The following is a 24,740-nucleotide window of genomic DNA, read 5'->3' on the forward strand; positions in this document are numbered from 1 at the left end:
TTACCTTCTGTTGAGTTTTGTTTCATCTTTCTGATGGTTCCTCCTATTGGTTTTAATTTTTACTTACAACTTCACTAATGTGAAAATATGTTTAATGGGTATGTAAATGTAAAGCCTATATCAGATTGTGCGCTGTCTTGGGGAGGGTGGGAGGGGGGAGGAAGGGGGAGAAAAATTTTCAACTCAAAAGCATATGGAAGTGATTGTTGATAAATCAAAATAAACTAATAAAAAAAGAAAGAAAGAAGAAAGATCTGGGGGTATTAGAGGACCACAAGTTCACTACGGGTTAGCAAAGTAATATGGCAGTCCTCAAAAAGCTGTTGTGATTCTGACTGGCATTGAGAGAGGCATCACTGACAGGAACAAGAGGGTGAGAGGTCTGCTGTCCTGGACTCTCCTCAGACCACAGCTGGGAAATTGCATGTAGTTCTGGGCATCACAGTTTAAGAAGGGTCTTTATAAGCCAGAGAGTGTCTAGAGGAGGACAATCAGGAAGGAAGAAGGGAGAAAAGGAAGGGGAGAAGGAAGGAAAGAAGAGAGTGAAGGAAGGGACGGGGGAAGTAATGGGAGAAGGAAGGAAGAGAGGGAAGAAAAGTGGAAAGAAGGAAAAGGAGGGAAGAAAGGAGCGAGGGAAGAAGGAAGGAAGAAGGGAGGAAAAGAAGGGGAGAGGGAAGGAAGGGAAAAAAGGAAAGAGGGAAGGAAAAGAGGAAGGAGAGAGGGGAGGGAAAGGGGAGGGAAGGAAGGAAGGGAGAAAAGGAGAGAAGAAGAGAAGGAAGGATTTATTAAGGACCTACTGTATGCCAAGCACTATGTTAAGTGCTGTACAAATATTATCTTATTTTGTGGTGAAGGGTGTTGAGTGCATAGCATGAAGTCAGTTGAAGGATCTGGGGATGTTTAGCCTAAAGAAAAGACTGGAGAGGAGGTAGGCATGATAGCTGTCTTCAGCTATCTGAAAAGCTGTTAAATAGAAGTGAGATCAGACTTATTCTGCTTGGCCCAGAGGGCAGAACCAGGAAGAATGGGTAGTTGAAGTCAGGAAAAAGTTGCTAGCATTCGGAGCTGTCCAAAGGAGAAAGGGGCCACTATTAGAGCTGATGGGTTCCCTCCAGGGTTGTGCTGGGAAATATTTAACAAATGGCTGGGGGAGTGGGGTGAGGTGGAGTGCGATGAGGGGGTGGTAAGAGATGAATGCCCTACATATATCATACACATGTTTCACATTAATTTGTATTCTTTAACATTTTCTCCAACACCTTCTTGAGACAATCAGTGAAACGATAAATCAAACCCTGATTTGTAGCCTTTGACAAGACTATTCCCAAGATATAAATGCTCACACCAAACGCTCTCTCAAGTCTGTGCCAGCTGGCTCCCACAAGCTCTTGTCTGGTTCTTTCTTAATGGAGGTCTTCAAGTAGAGGATGGATGGCCCCTTGTCAAGAATATTGTTATGGGGATTTCTTTTAGATAGGGGTTTCACTTGAATAGCCACTGAGGACTCTTCCAATTCTTAAATTCTAGGATTCTGGGATTTCTTACTAGTCTGTCATCCATTTGCCTTGCCTTGGAAGGTAGCCACGTTTTTAAAAAGACTTTGATAAACTAGAGAGTGCCTACAGGAGGACAGCCAGGATGATGAGGGCACTGGAGACCACACCATGTGTTAAAGGAACTGGGGATGTTTAGCCTGGAGAAGCAGAAAATTATTAGGGGTTGGGGGGAGTGACATCGTGGCTGTCTTCAAGTACCTGAAGGATTGTTGCATCGAAGAAGGATTGGTCTTCTTTGACTTGTCTCAGAGGATAGAACCAGGAAAAACAAATGGAAATTGACAAGAGAAAAATGGAGTCTTGGATAAGGAAACAATCTCTATCAATTGGAGCTGTCCAAAAGTGGAATGGGCTGGCTTGACTGGTAGGGAGTTCTCTCTCATTGGAGGCCTTCAGGCACAGGCTGGATAGATATTTATAGGGATTCTCTAGAGGGGAATATTGTTCAAGTACGGGTTGGATGGATGGTCACTGAAGTTATTCAGATGCCAAACTGCGATTTGTGATTCAGATAGTTACAACTGGTATTTATCTAAGGCTTTTATGTTTACAAAGTCACTTCACCTTGTTTGCCTCAGTTTCCTCATCTGTAAAATGAGCTGGAGAAGGAAATGGCAAACCACTCCAGTATCTTTGCCAAGAGAACCCCAAATAGGGTCCCAAAGAATTGAGCATGACTGAAATGACTGAACAATAACAATTATAAATATCACCTTATTTGATCCTCACGGTAACTCTGGGAGAGAGGTACTATTATTACTGTCAGACTTCAATGACACTGGAGGAGAGAGTGAAACTGACAACTTTACACAGCTGTGCCTCACTAAAATCCAATTCGTGCATAAGTCAAGATATAACACTTGTGCTGTCATCAGTCCTCTTCCAGAATGAAGTACAAACAACAGCAACAGATGAAGAAACTGAGGTGGGCAGTGACTTGTCCAGGATTACACAGCTAGGAAGTGTCCAAGGCTGGATTTGAACTCAGGTCTTTCTGAGTCTAGGTCCAGCACTTTATCCACTGTGCCACCTCTGGCATCTAGGGCCAGTATTGGTTAACACCATTTATACTTTTTTCAGCTTAAAACCACGTGCTGTGGAATAATGAAAAAGATGACTGTGGAGTCCCCCATCCTGTTTCCTTCTCTGTAAAATGAGGAGGTAAGAATAGATGAGGTCTTTTTATCCTCTGGATACTGAAAGAAGCGTTCTCTTGTCCTCGCCATAATCCCTGCCCCCTTCCCCTCCCACAAAAACCCTATCACCCACCATAGGCAACATTGCCATGAAATACTGGTTTCCGTGTAGTGAAAGCCTTTGAGCTGACCCATGCATCTGAGTATTGTTATCGCCAGCTGTTATTCTAAAGGGAAAACCCACATGCCTCACATTACCTAGGAGAGCTCAATCATCCGGTCATGATTAGAAATGTTGTCAAGCCTCAACTCAAGCTGCTGGGCATCCCTACAGGTGGGGAGGGGGAGGGGGGAGAAGGAGAGAGAGAGAGAGAGAGAGAAAGAGAGAGAGAGAGAGAGAGAGAGAGAGAGAGAGTGAACAGAGAAAAAGAAGAGAGAGATAAAAGGAAGAAAGAGAGAGAAAGGAAAGAAGGGAAAGAAGGGGAGAGAGAGGAAGAAGGGGAGAGAGAGAAGAGAGAAAAGAACAGAGAGTGAGAGAGAAGAGAGGAGGAGGAGGAAGAGGAAGAGAAGAAGAAGAAGAAGAAGAAGAAGAAGAAGAAGAAGAAGAAGAAGAAGAAGAAGAAGAAGAAGAAGAAGAAGAAGAAAGAGAGAAAGTGAGAGGAGGGGAGGGAAGGAGAGAGAGACAGAGACACAGAGAGACTTGACTAGACCGGGTCTTTGGCTGCCTGTGCTGGGAGTTGTCTTTGTGGCTTCACTTACTTACAGAGCACCCAGTTGAAGCTGGAAGACCTGGGTTCTAATCCCGGCTCTGCTACCTACCACCTGTATAAGCTTGGGCAAGTCACATGATCTCTCTAGGCCTCCATTTCCTCATTTGCAAAATGTAAGAGTTGGACTACATGGTTTATTTTACATTAATTTTTTTTTTCAATTAACAAAAATTTATTCTCTCTTCACTCTCCCATCCTCTGGTGGAGAAAGACAAAACTCTTATAACAAAATTGTACAGTTGGATGAAGCAGATTCTTTCATTGGCTGTGCTCCAAAATGTAACAAATGGCTTTTGAGGTCACCTCCAGCTCCAGATCCATGATCCGGTGATTTTTATGACATTGGGCAAGTCCCTTGACCTCTCTGGGCCTCAATTTCCTCCTTTGTAAAATAAGGGGGTTAGGCCAGATGTCCTCTGAGGTCTCTTTCATCTCCATGACCTCCATGACCTTCTTGTTGATCCTCCGAATTGCCTCATCAATAAAATCACAGGGCTGGACTGGTGACCCCTGAGGTCCCCTCTGTTTCTCAATCTTTGATCCTACCTGGGGGACATGGGATGGTTCAATGTGATCTGAGGAGCTGAACCCCCTTGCCTCGCTTCTAGAGGACTGGAAAGAACAACCCTCATTCCAGCCTGGGGCTGCTGGAAGGATGCATCATCTCAGGTAGGTCCATCTGCAAAGGTGAGTGAAGCTCTCTGAGAGCAGAGTGTTTCATTCCCCAACACCTGGCCCAGTGCCAGGCACTTAGTGGGCGCTTAGTCTATGCATGTTGATTGACTGAAAACCATTACTGGTGCAAATCACTTAACCCTGTTTATCTCAGTTTCCTCATCTGTCAAATGAGCTGGGAATGAAAAGGTAAACTACTCTAGTGTCTTTGCTAAGAAAACCCCACAAAGAATCAGACGGGACTTAAAAAGACAACTAACCAACAACAGTAATTGGAAACAAAGAAGATGCCCATCAGCTGGGGAACGACGAACAAGCTGTTGCCCGTGGACGTCGTAGAATATCACCTTGCTGTAAGAAATGAGGCAGGTTATGACTGCAGAGGAAAATGGAAAATTTTAGGTGACCTGATGCAGAGAGAAAGAAGCAGATGCAGGAAAGTAATTTACAGAATGACTACAACAACATTAATGGAAAAAACAGCCACCACAAAAATAAAAATGGAAATTGAATGTTGTGAAACTATAAAGAACAAGTCTGGTCCTAAAGAGAGCTGTGAGAAGACAACCTTTCCCCTCTCATCTATACTCCTTTGCAGAGGTGGGGGCCACAAGAGTGGAGCACCCCCCTCCCCAGCGAGCGGCAGCCTTTTTGGATATATTGATCTGCTTTGTTGAATTCATTTCTATTCTTCTTTTTCTTTTGTTTAAAAACAGATTCCTTTTTATAAGGGGTGGCTCTCTAAAAGAGGCAATGTGAAAACAAGCTATCGATAAAAATCTATTTAATAAAACCAGTGAAAAAGAAGAAAATCACCACTGGCATATGCCAGCCCGTGCGTGCACACACACAAACTACATACTTTGTAATTATAATATCCAAGCGAGGTCCTGGAGAAAAAAAAGGAGAAAACACTTTCCTGCCTTCTTTGTAGAGGTGGGGTCTGTGGGTGTGGAACCATCATATGTGTTGTCAGAATTGGTTAACATTTTGGATTAGTTTTGTCGAACTGACTTTTCCCCCCTTCTCATTCTTTTTTAATTTTCTGTTATAGGTGTGGCTATCTGGGAAGGGGAGGGAGAAGGAATGAAACAATATACTCTGAAATAAAGGTGATTGATTTAAAGAAATGAAATCAATATATATGTTTAGAAGTCACTGATCCAGTGGCCTTTTAAGTCATTGGAAGCTCAGCATGGAGAATAAGTTAAAGATGAAAGTAGGGGCAGCTAGGTGACTCAGTGGCCTTGGAGTCAGGAGGACCTGAGTCCAAATGTGGCCTCAGACACTTGACTCTTATTAGCTGTGTGGCCCTGGGCAAGCCACTTAAACCCAATTGCCTCACACCCTGCCTCCCTGCCCCTCCCAGCAAAAAAAAAAAAAAGATGAAAGTAAAGAAATGGTTCTATCCCAATAGTAGAATGTAAGTCTCCAAAGGTGAAGATTGTTTTTAGGGGGGAGGGGGTTGCTTTGCTTTATAAGTCTTTTTGTTACCATGCACACAGTAGGCACTTAATAAATGCTCTTTGGATTGTTAGATTGGAGAATGGCCAAACATTTACTCCTCATTCTCAGCCCTGACAGGAGCAATCCAGAATCCCTATTCTACTCCAGCCGTTAGCTCCATTTCCACCTCCCTCCCACTGATGATGATGGGTTCCCTCAAGGCTCCCTGCCCTGTGGGGCAGGCACTGTGAAACATCCTAAGGACTCCCAGGCTTTGCTATACACCTTGAAGCTGAATCTGCCTGCGTGTGTCATCTCTCCCAATTAGAATGTGTGCTTCCGGAGGGCAGAGATTGTGTTTCGCTTTTTTATTTATATCCCAGCTAAAAGTTGGCACAGTGCCTGGCACATAGTAAGTGCTTATTAAACGTTTTTTCATTAATTTTCCATTGAAGAGACTCCCAGCTGTAGAATCTTTTCCAGTAAGATTAACCCCGACCACTGTGAGGACGATAGGGGACAGTCAGAGATGTAGAGCTCACCAAGGTCCATCACCAACATGTTTTAATAATAAATGAACTTACAGACTTTGTTCCCTTGCAATGTTTACTGAAAACAGACATCTCCAAGCAAAAACATGTCAGCAGCTTCTTTGGCCTTTGATGGGAACTGGGGATGCTCTTCCTCCTGATGCAGTCCTCTTGCTTTCACAATGGGAAACATCACATTTTGAACCAAATACTGCAGGCCGATGTATGACGCTGACATGGAATCTAGTTAGTCCCCTTCTCCTGGCCCCAGAAGCAGCTGAGTTTGGCCTTTGCAAAAAGGCAGGCTCTCCCCGCTGACCTCCCATGTTCTGTCCACCAAAGAGGGCCACCATTCCCCTCAGGAGGCATGAATGGCACCCCAGACCACCCCTGGGATGGTGATGTCATGAGCATTGGCAAGGGATGGCAGCAAAGAAACTGGAGCTGAGGGATGAGGACCTGAAAACTCAGCTTCCCAACCTCAGCTTTCGGAATAATACTGAGATGTGTGTGGACACATGTTCTGATTTCTCTGTACATCTGGCCAGGCTCAAAATCGGAATCCCCCATCATGGCTGGTGCTGGATAAAGAGAGGCCATTCAATGGGCCCTTTCCTTCTCCCACCTTTGACCCCCATAGAAGGGCCAGCAATTCAAGATATTGGGCCTTTCCAGAAGGCGGAAAGGAGGTCACCAGCCCAGTCCCTCCTGGAGCTCTCCAGGAGCCAGAGGCAAGAGCCCTCCTTCCATCCCTCCTTTCTGTCCTGATATCCCAGCCCAGTTGGAGGCAGTCGTGAGAGGTGGCTTTCTGATAAGAAGGATCCCTGATCCCTGTCCAGTGAGAAAGGGTCAATGCTGGGAACAAGCCTGGGTACAATGGACAAAAACACACCTGCCCCCATGCAGTGTGGATATGGGAGCCGGGGGGAGGGGCGGGGCCCTGACCTGAAGGTCAGCAATGGTGATACCACCTGGTGATGTGATTGGGCAGTGAGCAATGCCGGGAGAGCTCTGAGCAGAGAGACGCTGACCCTTTCCCATCCCCAGCTTCAGAAGCACTGCTTGGACCTGAACAAAGGGCTGGGAGGTTGCTTAGTGCCCAAGAGCTTTGGATTGCGCTTCCTCTGGAAGCCCAGACCGTCTGTGATGCCCAGGAGAACTGCCACTGAGCTGGGACCCAGGACCCAACTGGCTGCTTGGTGGTGGAGGCTGATCCAGCAGAGTCCTCTTCCTTGCGGAATGTGTCCTGGATTGGGTCACCTCCAGGGACCTTTTGGCTTTTGGCTCTCCCGTCGAACACCTGGATCCGAATGGCATCTGGTCGGCTCATGATATCACTGGACCTTTGGAGCTCGGCAGTGGGCCAAGTGAGAATGACCAGCTACTAACAAACCTCACCCTGCTATCACACAGACAGAGCAGCCCCCAGAACAGATGCGTCCCCTGCCATCCCCGAGGTGGTGCTGGATGAATATGAGTGAACGGTATTAAAGACACAAATTCCTTTCGGTCCAAATCCACAGGTCTGGAACTTCGACCCATGACGTTGGCAGTGACAGCCCGATCCCGCTGGGAATCACCCTCACCTCCTCCCTCTCGGTCTTCCCGGGCATCTAGCCTCTCTAGCCGCCATCACTCTTGCGATCCAGAATTTGACCTGGTCACACCCATGTTGTGGGAGCCTTTGCCCACCATCTCCTGACCCCACTCCCGGTGGCTGGACTCCTGCAGACCACGGCCTTTGGTCTCAATTGGCAGAAAGCAGGAGGCGAGGGCAGCTAAGAGGCAGCAGCCACTGTATACCACCAGAGTCAAGTAAACAGACGATTCCAGCATCACCTGCAGAGCGAGAGATACGAGATGCTGGTGACAACTCGTTTGGGAAGTTGGGCCTTTATGGATGGTGATGCTCTAAATCTAGATGTCATGTTTTTCTGCTCAAAGCTCTTTTCCAGATGTGGTTGGAGAGGCAGCCCGGGAGAAAAGGGCATTGGATTTGAAATGAGAGGAACCGAGTTCGAATCCTGACCCCAGCACTTAGAACTTTTATGACCTTGGCCCCATCATTTCATCTCTCGGACTTCAGAGCTTGTCTTTAAAAGTGGATTTGAGTTCTCATGGTTTTTTAAAAATCTGTTTCTTCTTTCACAACTGTGACTAATGTGGAAATCTTTTTTACTTGACAGTACATATATAAACTAGATCAAACTGCCTACCATTTTCAGAAGAGCAGAGGGGAGAGATGGAGGGAGAAAACTTTGGAACTCTAAATCTTGTAAAAATGAATGCTAAAAATTTTCTTGACATGTAATTGGGGGAAAAACAAAATACTACTCATTTTTAAAAAAATATTTATTCGTTTGTTTTAGTTATCAACATTCACTTTTATAAGATTTTGAGCTTTAAATTTTCTCCCCCTCCCTACCCTCCCCCCTCCTCAACTTAGCATGCAATCTGATATAGGCTATACATGTACAATCATATCAAAAATATTTCCACATTAGTTATGTTGTAAAGATGAATTAGAACGAAAGGGAAAAACCATGAGAAAGAAAAAAAAAAAAGAAAAATAGTGTGCTTCAACCTGCATTCAGACACTGTAGCTCTTTCTCTGGATGTGGACAGCATTTTCCAGCATGTAAAATACTATTTTAAAAAGGGGATTTGAGGGTGCGTTTTGTGAAGGCTGGCCTAGGCATGAAAAAAATAATATCGAGAGCTCTGCCTGGCCTTCTCACGAGGGCAGACTTGCTTGGGATGAAGGGCCTGCCCCTGCCGTCCCATCCCCCACCCTCTGTCTTCCTCTTTTTCCCGCCCACGACGTCACCTACCTGAGCAATAAACGGAGTGATGAGGGCACCCACCCTTGCCATGCCGCTACAGGTGCCCAGTCCCAGGGCACGGGTAGCTGTGGGGTAAACCTGAGTAAGAGAGGAGCCAGATGTTAAACTCTTGTCCAGGGGATCTTATCTAAAGATACCCTTTGGCGGTCTGGTGAAGGCCAGGGACCCCTCTTTGTGATGACGCTTTTCAATGGAGAAAATAAAAAACATGGGACCACAAAGGAAACTGATTGCATTGAAATACAGTTATTGTGTCTCCATGCCTGGCAGCAGCCAGCCCCCGCACCCTCTGCTCACCAAAGCTGCCCCCCTCTCGCCCAGACCCTCCTACCTCTGGAGTGTAAACGTAGGCAGCCTGAAACCCTCCTGAAATGAAAGCCCTTGAGATGAACAGAAGCACAGTGAGGACACTTCTAGGGAAAAAAAGAGAAAGATGCTTGGTCAGGAGTTGGTCTGGCAGGGAAATAGCTTTCATCAACACTGGAAAGCAGCAATGGCGCTCTGTGTATTCTAGGTCCATCTCCCGTTCCCAAAGCCTGCTCTGGTCATCCTTACCATTTCACAAAGAGCAGGGATGGGAGGGGGTAACCCTTGGGGTGAGCAAAGGGAGAAGGAGAGGTGGTGGGTGGTCTCCAAGTCAAGGAGATTGAATGCTGAACCTGGAGTAAAGAAGCGCTAAGTTGGAGTCTCGCCTCTGACACTTATCACCTAACATCTGTGACACTCACCTGGAAAATTAGAGGGCTGAACTTGTGGTCTTGTGTGTGTTGGACACAGAGTCAGGAAGAGCAGAGTTCAAATCTACCACTGATGATAGCTGTGTGACCCTAACTGAGTTATGTAACCCTCTTGTGGCATCAATCTCACAAGGTCATTGCAAGGCTCAAATGAGATAATGCATGGTAAGCACTCTGAATACTCAAAAGCATTATGTAAATAATGGTAGTTATATTAAATTAACCTCAGCATCATCACTGTCTTCAAGTATCCCGAGTAATACCAGAGTGTGGTTTAGCTGGGGAGGCTGAGCAGCCAGAAGGGATGTGAGGCAGGCAAGCAGGGACCCCACAGGGCGGGCAGGGCAGGAAGCTCAAATAACCAGCAATGGGCATGATCTTTGTGTGAAAACCAGGAGGTGTCTGCAAGTATCATCAGTCAACCAACAAGTATTTAAGTACCTACTATGTGCCAGGAACAGAACTAGGGATACAAAGAATGACTCAGTCCCTGCCCTCATTCTAAAGGGGTAGAAAACTAGGACGCGTCCAGATACATAGAAAAGAAACACAATTTTGGGAGGGGGCAGGGCAGGTGTCAGGAAAGACCTCACGTAGGAGATGATGTTTGAGCTAGTCTGAAGGTCTGTGAGCTTTCTCTCTGAAATCAACTCCAATTTACCCTGTGTGTGTCTTGTACATACCTAGCATATTTGCATGGTGTCTTTCTCATTAGACTGTGAGCTCCTGGAAAGTAGACTATCTTTTGCCTTTTTTTTTTTATATCCACAGCACTTTAGCACAGTTGCCTGGCCCATAGTCGGAGCTGAATAAATGCTAATCAATTAACTGAGTAAATCCTTTAACTTTGTCATCAACCTTCAGATGTAATCATGACAATAATACCTGCCATTTCTGTGCACTTTTAGGTTTTCAAAGTTCTTTATGCATGTTATTGTATATGGCCCTGTGAGTCAGGCTGCGTGGGTATTATTGCTCCCATTTTACAGATGGAGAAATTGAGGCTCAGAGAACCACTTACCCGTGGTCACAAGCCTAGGAAGTGTCAGAGGCAGGATATGGATATGGAGTTCAACAATTTATCCATCATGCCATACGTGCCTTTCCCAACGTGGTGGCCAGGAGATAGGATGGCTGGCCCCTACACCATTATCCATCCTTGACCCTACCTTCCAACACAGATGAGCAGCAGGAGACTACAAAATGAGAAGACGAAAAAGGACAGGGCCATTGTTTTCTTGCGGCCTAGGCGATCGATGATCCACAGAGTCACAAGGATGCCTATAGAGAAGAATACCATTAGCCTGAGGCCTGACAAACTGGGGTTTGGGGAGGTGTTGGGGGACCAGGGAAGATAATCAGTGGCTCTTCCCAGCCCTTGAGTTGGCTGTAAGCACCATTTTATGAATGCCAGATTTATAGAATTCATCCTGGTCTCCTTAAACAGAGCCTACTTGAGAAGGTAAAGTCAGAAGGAGCTATGGAAGATCCCCAGTCAGGACCATTCCAGTCTCCCAGCTCAGAACAAGGCAGGTAAGCAGTCACCATAAAAAAGATGGTGGCTTTTGGGGAGACAGGCTGAGTCATACAAAAAATTCTCTTCCCACACTCCTGACATTTTCCCTCCTGACCTCAAGGCCAGAAATGGCCCCTGAACCTGGTTTTCCCACTTATCAAAGTCCCCTTGGATTTCAATGCTCCGCAGACAGCAAGATAACAACCCAGCACTGGTTTGTGCTCATCTCCGGATGTGGGGCCCCTCCACATCTGCTCCCAGAAGGGGAGTGCCCTCTACCCTCCTGAGTTTTTGCTCAATCACTTGCTCATGATGGACCTAAGTCTGGCATGGTAGAACATTGAATTTCCATGTAGCCCATGTTTGAAACACCTTTCACAGACACTGGAAAAATCATTACTGTGTCTTTAAGAGTCAAAAGTAATGTTGAGAAAAGCAGTTTTACCAGATCCTTGCTTGGCTAATCAGTCATGCCCCTTGTTAACTCTTTCCTTTTCAGTATTTCTCAGCCATTTTCTTTCCCCAAATTCTTGTGGATGGAGCTCCTGCTAAAAGACTATAGCTTAGACTTGGTGAATAAGTTCTAGCGTTTTCCTTCCTTATTCTTTTGTATCTATGTTCTTCTGCCCTTCATCACAGTCTGATCCTGAACCAAGATTCTGATTCAAAGTCTTCAACATTCAACCATGTGCCCTGGATGGTAGCAGCATCTGACCCCCTTCTGAATTATGCATCTCCCTTCTTTCTGCTGCATGCTTCTTTTCTTCTTGTTGTTCAGTCATTCAGTTGTGTCCAATTCTTTGGGACCCCGTGGGGTTTTCTTTGCAAAGACACTGGAGTGGTTTGCCATTTCCTTCTCCAGTGTACTGAGGCAAATAGAGGTTAGGTGCCCAGGGTCTCACAACTAGTAAGCGTCTGAGGCCAGATTTGTACTTAGGCTCGAGGCCCGGCGTTCTGTCCACTGCACCACCTCACATCAGCACAGATAAGTGAGAGATAAATGAGCTCATGTCTGTTCCGGATGTGGGAGTAGTACCAGCACAGGTCAGCCAGATAGTGGCCCTCTGTCTCTGGCTAGGCCCCCTCCCTGTAAGCAGGTGGGTCACTTACCAGGAAACTCTGATAAAGTGGTCAAGAGCAGGTCCATGTAATCCTCCTCCGTCAGGTACTCGCAAGCCAGGCTACACTTGGCCTTCACAGCTTTCCTTCTGCTGGACACTGGGGCAGGAGGAAGGGAGAGACGAGGAAAGTAACATTAAAATGCTTTAGCTGGGACTTTTCAGGACTACCTACTCTCTTGTTTTCAATTCAGTAACAATCAACAACATTTTATTAATAACTTACTTAACATTTAGATAACATCTTAAGGTTCACAAAGCCCTTTGCAAGTATTATTTCATTTGCTCCTCACAACAACCCTGGGTGTAGGTCATTATTATCCCCATTTTATAGATGAGGAAACTGAGGCAGAGGTTAAGTGACTTGTTTAGGGTCACATAGCTATTAAGTTTCTGAGGTCTGATTTGAACTCAGGTTTTCCTGACTCCAAGCCTAGTACTCTATCCACTGTGACACCTAGCTGCCTGATAGATGTCACCAGGTCAAATACTTATAATCTCCAAACTACATGGAATAAAAAACCTTCCAAAATATAGAAACCCAAGAGGAGAAGGAAACCATGTGGGAATCAGACAAAGGGGAGGCTAGGTGGTGTAGCAGATGGATCACCAGGCCTGGAGTCAGGAAGACCTGAGTTCAAATCCAGCTTCAGACACTTACAAGCTATGTGACCCTGGGCAAGTCACTTAACCTTGTTTGCCTCAGTTTCCTCATCTGTAAAATGAGCTGGAGAAGGAAATAGCAAACCACTCTAGTATCTTTCCCAAGAAAATTCCAAATGGGGTCGCAAAGAGTTGGACACGACTGAAAAATGACTGACTATGACAACAAAGATGATCGAAACCATGTGAGAGCCAGGCAAAGAACACACTGTCTCCATCATCCTGTCCAGTAGTCTGGGTCTCCCAAGGATACTAACAGAAGAAGAGCTTATATTCTCATGGTTTTATTAAATTATAAAAACAGCCATTTGTATACTTTTGGTTAATTTGTTTCACTTGACTCTGAAGATTTGTTACAAAGGCTTTCTATATTTTTTCCTATCGGGAGGGTTAATAGCAGGGTGCTGGCAAATAGGAAGCAGTCAGTCAACATACATTTACTAAGTATCTATTCCATACATATCTATTACACTCTGTCAAACACTGCGGATACAAAGAAAGGTAAAAGGCGGTACCTGCCCTCAGGGAGCTTACAATCTAATGAAGGAGATAATGAGCAAAGAGCTATGTACAATCAACATATAAACAGACTAATAAGAACCAACAATATAGGGAAGACGTTGACATTAAGAGGAATTGGGAAAGGCTGCATCTTTTTATTTTTGTTTTGAAAAACTTTTTTAAATTGCCAAGCATTTATTTCCTCTCCTTCCAATTCCCTCCACCCCAACTGGAGAAAAAGAAAGTAAGAAAAAAGGAAGACATATAGGATGTTACTGTTGTTCAATCATTTTCAGTCATGGCTGACTCTTCATGACCCCATTTGGGGTTTTCTTGGCAAAGATACCTGAGTGATTTGCCATTTCTTTCTCCAGATCATTTTACAGATGGGGAAACTGAGGCAAACAGGGTGAAGTGACTTGTCCAGGGTCACACAGCTAGTAAGTGTCCGGGGCCAGATCTGAACTCAGGAAGATGAGTCTTCCTGACTGCAGGCCCAGCGCTTTATGCACTATGGCACCACCTAGCTGTCCATCCTGGAAGCATAGTCAGGCAAACCCAGTTCCTACGTTGGCCATGCCCCAAAATGCTTCTCATTGTGCATATTGGTTCTTTACTTCTGTCCTGAGATGAGCAGCTTCTTCACCATTGGTCTGCTGAAATCAGGGCTGGTCATCACGTTTATCAGAGTTAATTGTTTGTTTTTCCGGTATTGATGTTATAGTAGAAATTGCATTTTTTGAGTTTTTGTTTTTGTTTTTAACACAGAAAAATGAAGAGAAGGAAAACCAGAGGGAATCAGAGAGAAGGACAGTTTTGGACGCTACCTCTTGAACTTATTATTTGCTTCAAAAGAAAACACAAGCTGCAGATCACGGCAGAGAGCGTACAGTACTCCCTATTCTGCTATGAGGAAAGAATGGCCCATTTTACTGGGTGTTTGTTAAGTCCACAATAAAAATGAGATGGAAAATGTAAACAAAGGCAGTCACCCTATCCTTCACAAAAGTCCTTGGAACATTAAACATAAAAGAAAAATAGCAGGAGGGCCAATGGCACCAGGACCATTTCTACCTGAACTCTGTAAAACAAGATGAGGTGAAGGAAATAGTGACGATAATGAGAACTGTGCAACTTGTCTAGAGCTTTAAGGATGCCAAAGCACTTAATGTCTTTGATACTGTCTTATCTGATTAATCCAGCAAGCCCTTATTAAGCTCCTAGTCCTTATGCCAGGCCAGCTAGGTGGTGCTATGGTGCACAGAGCTCTGGGCTTGGAATCAGGAAGACTTCTTTATCTTCATGAGTTCAAATCCAGTCTCAGACACTAGCTAGTCTGTGTGACCCTGGGCAAGTCACTTCATTCTGTTTGACTCAGTTTCCTCATCTGTAAAATGAGCTGGAGAAGGAAATAGCAAACCACTCCGCTATCTTTGCCAAGAAAACTCCACATGGGGTCCCAAAGGGTCTGACATGATTGAAATGGCTCGATAACAACAAAAAGCCCTTACGCCAAGCAAAGTGCTTGGCTCTAGGGATACTGAGAGAAAAGTAAGACAAGAGGGCAGTGCCTACCCCAAGGAGGTTGCTTTCTATTGTGTGTAGAAACACGTATACAGAGAAGTAATAACAGGTAAGTTATGTAGTATCTACTATGTCCCAGGCGCTGTACTAAGCACATTATAATTATCTCATTTGATCCTCACAACCACCTTGAAAGGTAGGTATTATTATCATCCCCATTTAACAGATGGGAAAATTAAGGCAAATAGTGTTTAAGTGACTTGGCCAAGGTCACACGGCTAGGAAGAGTCTTCTACTGCATTTGAATTCAGGTCTCCTTGCCTGCAGGCCCCACCCTTTATCCACTGTACCACCTAGCTCTCTCAGTATAGTAAATGTAAATATAAGGAAATATAAAGTCTATGTAATGTTAATACACAGCAATCTTGGGAAACAGTAACCACTGGGACTTGAAACTTAATTTTTAATTCCTGCCTCTGACACTTTGTTTCTGTTCAACTTTGTCCAAATCACTTTGTGTTTAATACATGATACGTACTATCACATGTACTAACCACAATACGTAGTTTATGATACATTTATATACAAATATATGATATATATATATAAATATCATGTGTATATCAAAATATATGACTATACATAAATACATATGTGATATATTTATATATAAACATTTATTTCATATGTAATAACACCCTCTCAGTCTCAGTTTCTGCACCTATAAGATGACTAGATTCTGGTTCTCGAGGTCCCTTCTAGTTCCGGATCTATGCTCTACAGCCTGGAGAGGCCTTTCCTAGAAAGGGGCCCCTGAGTTGCCCCTTGAAGGGAGGTGGGGAGTCCAAGAAGCAGAGGGGCTGCCCAGGCCACCCTGTCCAAGGGTCGGTGACTGCCTGGCTAGGACAGCAGACGCATTATGTTTAGACATTCCCTGAGAAGTTGGATAGAGCAGGTCCAGAGGCTGCCAAGAGACCTCCCAGTCCTTTGGGCATCACCTAAAGCCCCGGAGGTGACTCCGCCAGGCTCTGCTCTTCTTCCTCTTCCCTGTCCCCAGGTGGGTTTTGCTCCTGCTGCCCCGACTGTCTCTGGAATTACCGCTGTCTACCCACTAACTTGACAGTGCTAACAAGTGCCCATGCACCATTAATAAGGCCTTCTGCAATGTCTCTTGGACTTGTCTCTTCTTGGCAGAATTCAAACAAATCAGTTGGATGGGTAATAGGTGAAGCCAGGGCCATGGGTTCCTTCCGTTCAGCCAGGGGCCACGGGTCAGAGCTGAGACTAAGTAGATGCCTTCCCCACTGCAGCTCCATGAACAGAAGACAGGCAGCCTTGCTTTCACCCACCATCCTTCCTTGGCCATAGAATCACATGCTTCAATGGCAGGCACCCCCTCCCCCAGCTCATGGATCCTTGTTCTAAACAGTGATTCCTCAGCCAGACAGCTGCCCCACGCTCTGTGATGAAGTCTCAGAGGCTTGGCAGAGGGCAATGAGGCATAATGAAAAAGCTTCTCCCATTCTGCCCAAGGCTGGGACTAGGCCTGATACCCTGATGAGCAGGGGACTCTGATGAAGGACTCAGACGCAAGGCCTGGGGGGCTTAACTTCAAGCCTCAACAGCTGAGCACTCTACTTTCCCCTTAGACCTCTGAGCCGACCAAGCCTGGAAGGAAGGCCTTCAGCTGCTGCGCCTTTGAGACCAGGATGTTCTGTCCCCACCAGGGCAGGGGTCAGAAGAGTCTCCCTCCCTGCCATGGTCAAGGCAAGGCCAGTGCCCTCTGGACAGTGTAAGTAGTGACCTTGGACAGCCACAAGTGAAGCAGGAAGGCACGGGGAGAAGGACACTGGATCTTCAGTTCTTAAAAGGTCTGGGTTCAAATCCCACCTTGGCTGTTTAATAATGTGTGACTCTGGGCACAACACTGAGTCTTACGGGACCTCTTTCTTCATCTATAAAATGAGGCAGGTGGTGCCTGGATGCCCTCTGACTTCACTTTTCTCATCAGGGACACCACTATCCACCAAGTCCCTCATATCTATGTATTTAATTATGTTTGTACAGGTTGTGCATCCTGTCCCTTCCTCCTTCCTAACACCCTTCCCCGCCCCCAACAAGAAGCAACCAGGTAGAGTGGGTAGAGATTTGTCTTTGGAGCCAAAGTACCATCTCTGATCTGACTGTGACCTTGGGCAAGTCATTTTCTAGGCAATTCTCTAAAAGCCCAAGTTATGAAGAAGATGTTGACTTGCATTGGTAGAGGTAGTTTTTTACCTGGGAATTCCCTATACCAATGAGATCACAGGCCCAGCCTTTATCCTCTCTCCCTATCCTCCCCATCCCAACCCCCTCACCAATACAATGTAAGTTCCTTGAATTGAGGCTTGAACTAAGGTGGGTTTGTGTGAGTGAAGAGAAGGGGATGGTTGTGAGAGATTACATCCTTCTCTCTGAGTCAGTTTTTCCATCTGTAAAATGGTTGGACTAAATGATATCTATGGTCTTTACTAGCTCTATGATCTAAGGCCCTCCCAGCTCTGACATCCCCTGTTCTAAGGGCCTTCCCAGCTCTGACATTCCCTTTTCTGAGGCCCCTCCCAGCTCTGACATCCCCTGCTGTAAGGCCCTCCCAGCTCTGACATTCCCTGTTCTGAGGCCCCTCCCAGCTCTGAGATTCTACAAATCTCTGGAAAATAAGAAGAAAAAAGCGTTACTACTCACTGTTGCAGACATCTCCTTCTTGAAAGAACTCTGTAGTTAGCAAAACTAATCCATAGTATGAAAACGCATTGGAAAACCTGTTAGGGAACAAATGAAAATGGTTGATTCCTGTGACGAGGCTTGGGGATGAAGGCTTCTCACCCCTCCCTTCATCCACACACTATCACTATTTCCTTGCACAACCCACCTTCCAGAGACCCATGACTTCTCAGGGCACGCGGGGCCGATTGTGTTAATGTGGCGGTTCTAAGCCATTATGTGCAGGCAAGGACTTAAAGTGAACCAGAGGAACAGAGGGGGAGGCTGCTCTCAACGACAGAAAACATTATTCAGAGCTACCCAGGAGAAATTAAAAGCTTTCTTTTGCTCAAGCTCCCTGCGATCAGAGATTGTTTCATTTTTACCGCTACATTCCCAACCAGCAAAGTTCCTGGTCCACAGGTACATAGCAGCAGCATAATATAAATATTATGTAACAATGCTATGTAACAATATGTGCTTATTGGTTGACACATGGATGGAAACATAATGTCTGCACTGGAAAGAACGTTAGAGATCATTTAGCCCAATCTTCTCATTTTACAGATGAGAAAATTGAGGCCTGGAAAAAGGAAGGGGCTTCCCCAGAGTCACACATTCTGTGTCCCTATTAAATACTCCCATCTCTAGAAAATCATTTACAATGACCCTTCGCCACTGACGATGACAAATTCTGCTTGGTACACATTTGACAACGACATTTTCACGCATTGAAATTCATCTCCTCCTCTTCCCACCCCTCCTCCACCCCATACACTCTATCTGTCAAAATACCCTCTCTCGGGTAGAGACTGACTACATCTTCTGTTTATCACCCTGACTCCACACTGTGGTGGTCTCTACCACCAGAGTATAACTAGAGCAGGGCAAATGAATCTTTCCCCTAGGGTGCTGAATTTAGAGGGTATTCCCAGCATACATATAGATGTGTTCAAGCACGTCACAGGCTCTCACATAGACTTATTCTGAGTGGAGGTTGCCAACAGTCAAATTTCCTCCCAATGTTAGGAAAAACGTAACGATTAAAACTATATAAAAGCAAAAAAAATTTTTTTTTGAGGCAAATGGGGTTAAGTGACTGAGGCTGGATTTGAACTCAGGTCCTGTGTTCTATCTACTGCACCACCTAGCTGCTCCCAGAATGGGCTCTCTAGGAAAGGAGCAGGCTTCCCTTCCCTGGAGGTCTTCAAGTACAGGCTGTCTGACTACGTGTCCGGGATATGATAGAGGGGATTCTTGGTCACGTACAGACCAGGTTAGATGGATTCTGAGGCCCCTTTCAACTGAGGGAATCTGATTTTTTGAATCTTAGATCTAGAGCTGGAAGCCACATAGTCTAACACCTCATTTTACAGATGAGGAAACTGAGGCCCAAAAGGTTAAATGACCCGCCAATGTGTCACACAGGTAAACATTAGAGGTGAGATTCCAGTGTTCTTTCCACGAACTCCCTCATCATGTAGAAATAACAGAGCTTAGTGCCCAGTTTGTGAGAATTAGTCCTAATAAGATGTAATCAGAGGGTAGAGTGGGCTGTCCTCCTTCCCATTCTCCTGCCACACAGTGGCTCCCCCAGAAGTGGCTCATACCTTAGACATTTATAAGCTGTGTGACCTTGTGCAGGTCACTTAATCTCTGTCTACCTCAGTTTCTTCAACTGTAAAATGAGGATGATAATCATAGTACTTATCCCCCAGGGTTGTTGTACGGATCGAATGAGATATTTGTAAAGCCCTTAGTCCAATGCCTGGCACATAATAGGCCCTGTATAGATGCTACGTAGTATGATTATTATGAATGACTGAATACGGGAATAAAACTGTCCATTACTCAGGCGCTGATCATTCATTGGCTTCTTTAGGGTGCCAACCTCTTCTCCCTCTTGTTGCTCATTTCACAGGTGAATAGCACCTTTCCCAGAGAGTGAGCAAGGAAGAGGAAAGGTGATTAAAAAGTGGTAAAGAGAAGCAACGGTATTTTTTTTTGGTTATGTGTGAATAGCCCTGTTTCAAGGTTTGGTGAGAGAGGAAGCAGGAAAGAAAGGGCGAAAGCGAAACATTGGGATTAAGAAAGGAGGTTAGATTTCTATACAGAAGGCACCATGAAGGTGATCTAATCCAATCCCTTCACTTTACAGATGAGGAAACTGAGGCCCAGAGCACTTAAAGGTCTTTATAGAGTTACAAGGTCATGCAAGTACCACAGAAGCTGAGTCAGAAGGAACCCCAGACATCATCTAGTCCAATCCATACTTGGTCAAAAATTCCTTTTCCAGTATTCAAGACATGGAATACAATGGCCCCAATTGGAATTCAACCTCACCCTCTAAATTCAGTGCTTTCTACTATAAATGGAGGATTTGTTTTCTCCCAGCAAATTTCCCCACTGATTCAAATATTCAAGACTGAGGGATTAGAGATTTAGAGCTGGAAGGGACCTCAGAAGCTGTTGAGTCCAATCCCCACATTTTATAAATGAAGAAACTGAGTCACAGACTTGCCCAAAGCCACTTAGGTAGCTGGAGGTAGGGCTGGGACTGGTCCATTGTTCTTTCCTCTACACCAACTTATCTCCCTAGTGCATTGGCTATTTACTGACACCTAACGAAATGAGAACACTGCAGCAGCCTGGGAATTGCTAATAAGACTGTCTTCAAGACACACGGAAATCTTTTGTGCCACACGGTCAATGGAGTAGATTTGCAGAAATATGGAACATATGTGGGGGGAAAATATTGGTACAAAAAAATCTCTTACCATATAAACCACAGCAATAAAGTTGTCCATCTAAATTGGGGTGTGAAAAGATCCCTAATTTTGCCCCGGTCTTCCTGTTTCAAAACAAAGACAAATCGGTTTACATTTCTCAAATTCAAAATAAGGTTGCTGTCTGAACAGGGAACAGGTTGATTGTTTAAAATCAGTAGGAGTGGACAGGTTCATGGAGAAAATGTCCCTAACTTAGCCTTTGTCACTTTCAATTGTTTTTCAGTCTTGAACAACTCTTTGTGACCCAGTTTGGGAGAGATACTGGAGTGGTTTGCATTTTCTTTTCCAGCTCATTTTACAGATGAGGAAACTGAGGCAAACAGGGTTAAGTGACTTGCCCAGGGTCATACAGGTAGTAAGTGTCTGAGATCAGATTTGAATTTAGGAAGATTCCAGACTTGATGCTCTATCCCCTATACCACCTATGGGATAAATAAATATTCAGTCCATGGGGTCCCCTTTGTCCTCCAAAACTTCAAACTCTACACTGGGCAGCAAAGGTAGCCAGGATTGGCTCTCACTTGTCCTGTGTTCTTGAGACACACAGGGCAGAACAAGCTTATCCCTCTGGGGAGCCTAGAAAATTGAATCATGAAAATGATTCTGAGATAATAGGATCACAAATTTGGAGTGAGAATGTACTTCTGCTAATCATTTTACAGATGAAGAAATTGAGGTCTGGAGAGGTTCCATAAATTCCCTGAGTCACACAGGTAGTAAATAGCAGAACAGGGATTTGAACTCAGGTCCTCAAGACTCCTAAACCAGCTGTCTTTCCACCCTAACACGCCCAATCCCCCTCAGCTGCAGCACACTCTGGACCAGCTCATTCAGGGCACTGACCTGTCTGGAAATGATCAATTTTCCCAGAGGCATTGGTGCACCATTCTCTGCTGCAATCCTCTTCAAGGTGGCAATGGCCTTTTCCTGGTTCCCAGATAGCACATCATACCTTGCACTTTCAGGAAGCCACTGGGAAGGCAGAGAAGATCAAACCCAAAGCAGAGTCAGGGGGAGACTAGGCACAGACTTCCAGCTGAGCCCCAATATGTGGGGCTGGTGTCTAAGATCCAGGTCAATCCCAGCTAACCACCAATGTGTCCCTGAAAATCCTTCCAGATGCTCTTTTTTTTTTGTAATGAGGCAATCGGGGTTAAGTGACTTGCCTAGGGTCACACAACTAGTAAATATCATGTGTCTAAGGACTGGATTTGAACTCAGGTCTTCCTGACTCCAGGGCCTGTGCTCTCTCTACTGTGCCACCTAGCTGGCCCTCAGAGGCTCTTTTGACATGGAAACTTCTTAAGGACAGAGACTAATTCCTTTTTATCTTTGCATTTCCAGAGCATTGCATGGTATCTGGCATCTATAAGTGCTTAATTTGGTTGAGTTCGGATACCTGACTACCAAGGAAAAATGCCAAGTAGAGTACATCCTGAGTTAAAACTTTGGCTACACTACATGAAGTCTGACTGTGTGAGTCAATAAACTTGTGATGGTTGGGGGACAAGATCTGAAGCATTAGAGTGAAGTTAGTACATTCATTTATACTTCTATTGTCAAGGTGAATCATTTATTTTTGCCAAAAATGCTCTATTTATATAAATGATAATGTTTGGCTTTCCAATCAATTAATCAATAAACAATTAACTGCCTATGATGTGCCAGGCACTGGAGATACAAAAAGAGGCAAAAGACTGCCCCTGCCTTCAAGGAGCTTACAATCTAATGGATTTCTTCAGAGTTTGAACCTTGGATCTTCTAGGATATCTTCATAGCGCACAGAGAACCCCATTTAGTAGATAAAGTCCCCAAGTGGTTAGGTAATTTGCTCAAGGTTCTAGAAGTAGGAAGTCATAGAACCAAGATGCAACATCAGGTCTGCTGATTTCAAATAAATCCCTGTCTTTCCACTCGGCCAAAGTCTGGATCCAGATTCAACCAATGCATTTGTTATCATTTAAAACTTGCTATTTGCATAGCCCTTTGAGGTATACAAACGGGTTTATACATACTGTCTCCTCTGAGCCTCGCTAACAGCCCAGTGAAGTAGATCCTCAGTGGTATTATCATCCCCATTCCATAGGTCTTTCTTAAACCGACCATTGATTACGCTTCACAATAAAAATAAAAAATGGTTTCATTGATTTGCTAATAATTCTTTCCAGTTCTGGACAGGACTCAGTTTGGGTATACTTAGTAGAGACTTTCTATCTCTCTCTGTCTCTCTGTCTCTGTCTCTCTCTTTCTCTCTGTCTCTCTCTGTCTGTCTCTCTGTCTCTTTCTCTGTCTCTCTCTTTCTGTGTGTGTGTGTGTGTGTGTGTGTGTGTGTGTGTGTGTGAGATATGGTTATTCCTAGTGCAGACAATTCCTGAAAAATAATGACACATAGCTAGAAGCAGCCGAACAGCAGAATAAATGTAGCACCCAGATAATGGTTACTGTCACATCTAGTCCAGAAGGAAGGCGTGGGCTCTCAAATAACATGGCTGTGGAAGTCTCTAAGCCACACACCAAATAGGACTGTCATGGGAGATCTATCTCAGAATGCCAGGTGCAAGCCTCACTCGCTCTAAGCAGCACAATCTATGTGCCTGCCCTGGATGTAGCACAACCCACGCCATTCACCAACGAGTCGGGAGTCCTGGACTCAGGTGTCCGTGCTTTTAAAAGCTCATAGAGGTCCTGCTTTGGGCTGATGATGTATGGTGGGAGCTGTGACTAAGGCAAGGAGATCAGACTGTTATCCCTGGGCGATGAACTTGGGGTGGAGCAGAGGTGGAGGGGGAGGCAGGAAACGCTGAATTTAAAGGGCTCTAACCGCACTGGCAGTCCTGTGGCATAGGAACAATAGAATTTAGTTCAGCAAGACTAATTCCTTAAAATAGGAAGCTGCCGGATGGCAGACTGGCATGAGGTCTTCCCTTCCCCCACTTTTCCCCCTCCCCCTCCCCCGAGAGTGAGCTTAGCCTGTGTGGTTTGTGGTAATTGCCCCAGGTGCAAAAATTCCCAGTTCTGCCTCTGATGTCTCATTAGGAGGGTGTCTTTTGACCACAATTCCAATGATGTTGTAAGAATCCTCGTGTAATCTGAGAACTAGGCTCACAATCTGAGTGAGGGACTGAGATGACCATGTTTTTGCCTTTCTTGGTGTCCCAGCCCTTAGCACAGCAATTGGAATACAGTAGGTGCTTAATTAATGTTTGCTGCCTGCCTGCCTACAGGCAGAACAGATACTCTGGTATCGGGAAGGCAGGTATCCAATGAGGATTTGTTTCTGTTGAGTTTTCTCTTTAACTCGGCCAAGAAATTAATACCTACCCAGGACTTTTTCATTTGAAAAAGGTTTGGCAGATGAAAAGTGAACGCTTGTAGATAGACGTAGTAGCATTTCAGCAGAAAATACTGCAGCCTTTCAGCCAAACACCAAAGCAATTTACAAATCAAGGGGCTGAATTTCTGTCTGATCTTTAGCCAGTAAGTGGAGCTGGTGCAGAGGGATGTATAAGGAGGGAGAAGGAAATATCAGGCTAATCTGGACCCTGGAACTTCCCATCTCTATTACTCAGTGCTCAGGATGTGGAATGTCAGAACTGGGTGGAGACTTAAACATGGGATGTCAGAGCTGGAAGGGGCCTTACAACAGAGAATGTCAGAGGTGGGAGGAGCCTCAGAACAGGGAATGTCAGGGCTGAGAGAAGCCTTAGAACAAGAAATGTCAGAGCCTTTATACTTCTTTGTATAACAAGGACCCAATACAGTGACTGGCATATAATAAGTGCTTAATAAATGCTCATTGACTTGACTGAGAGTTGGAGGGGTGGACCTTAGAAGATAGAACGGAGAACAATAGAGTTGAATAGACAAGACATTGGTCCAACTCCCTTGTTTTACAGAAGTGCAGGGAGTAGAGGTGACTTGACTAGGTCCTGGCACCCCCCATGAGCACTTCTACCTGCCCCATCCCAGGGCTTTTCCCATGGCACGGCAGTGCCTCCATGATGGGGGCTCAGGTGTCCTCATGCACTCAGCCCACTTTCTGTCTCTGCAGGAGTTATCAAGAAAAGTTGGGTGGGCTCAGAAAAGGACCTGCAGACTTATATGAATGGAAACAGAGTAAAGTGGGCTGTGCCAAGGGATGATTTATCCACTGACAATATTGTAAAGACAAATGACTTGGAGAGAGTCAGGAAC

The 24,740-nt window shown here is 45.1% G+C and overlaps 1 protein-coding gene across 1 annotated transcript in view; it reads right to left on the reverse strand.

Annotated features, from left to right (window-relative positions):
• Nucleotides 1-6,129: 6,129 nt before the first annotated feature.
• The window catches only part of SVOP (SV2 related protein), a 52,997-nt gene continuing 34,386 nt past the window's right edge, over nucleotides 6,130-24,740 (reverse strand). The window contains exons 9-16 of the mRNA XM_021008046.2: nucleotides 21,390-21,518; nucleotides 20,535-20,608; nucleotides 17,740-17,816; nucleotides 12,320-12,427; nucleotides 10,863-10,974; nucleotides 9,288-9,369; nucleotides 8,945-9,034; nucleotides 6,130-7,952 (exon numbers count right to left, since the gene is read on the reverse strand). Of these exons, the coding sequence (XP_020863705.1) occupies nucleotides 7,746-7,952; nucleotides 8,945-9,034; nucleotides 9,288-9,369; nucleotides 10,863-10,974; nucleotides 12,320-12,427; nucleotides 17,740-17,816; nucleotides 20,535-20,608; nucleotides 21,390-21,518 (879 nt within the window). The 3' untranslated portion in view covers nucleotides 6,130-7,745. The remainder of the gene's footprint in view (nucleotides 7,953-8,944; nucleotides 9,035-9,287; nucleotides 9,370-10,862; nucleotides 10,975-12,319; nucleotides 12,428-17,739; nucleotides 17,817-20,534; nucleotides 20,609-21,389; nucleotides 21,519-24,740) is intronic.

Source organism: Phascolarctos cinereus, unplaced genomic scaffold (genome assembly GCF_003287225.1).
Source record: "Phascolarctos cinereus isolate Bilbo 61053 unplaced genomic scaffold, phaCin_HiC Scaffold_4;HRSCAF=312, whole genome shotgun sequence".
Taxonomy (NCBI): Eukaryota; Metazoa; Chordata; class Mammalia; order Diprotodontia; family Phascolarctidae; genus Phascolarctos; species Phascolarctos cinereus.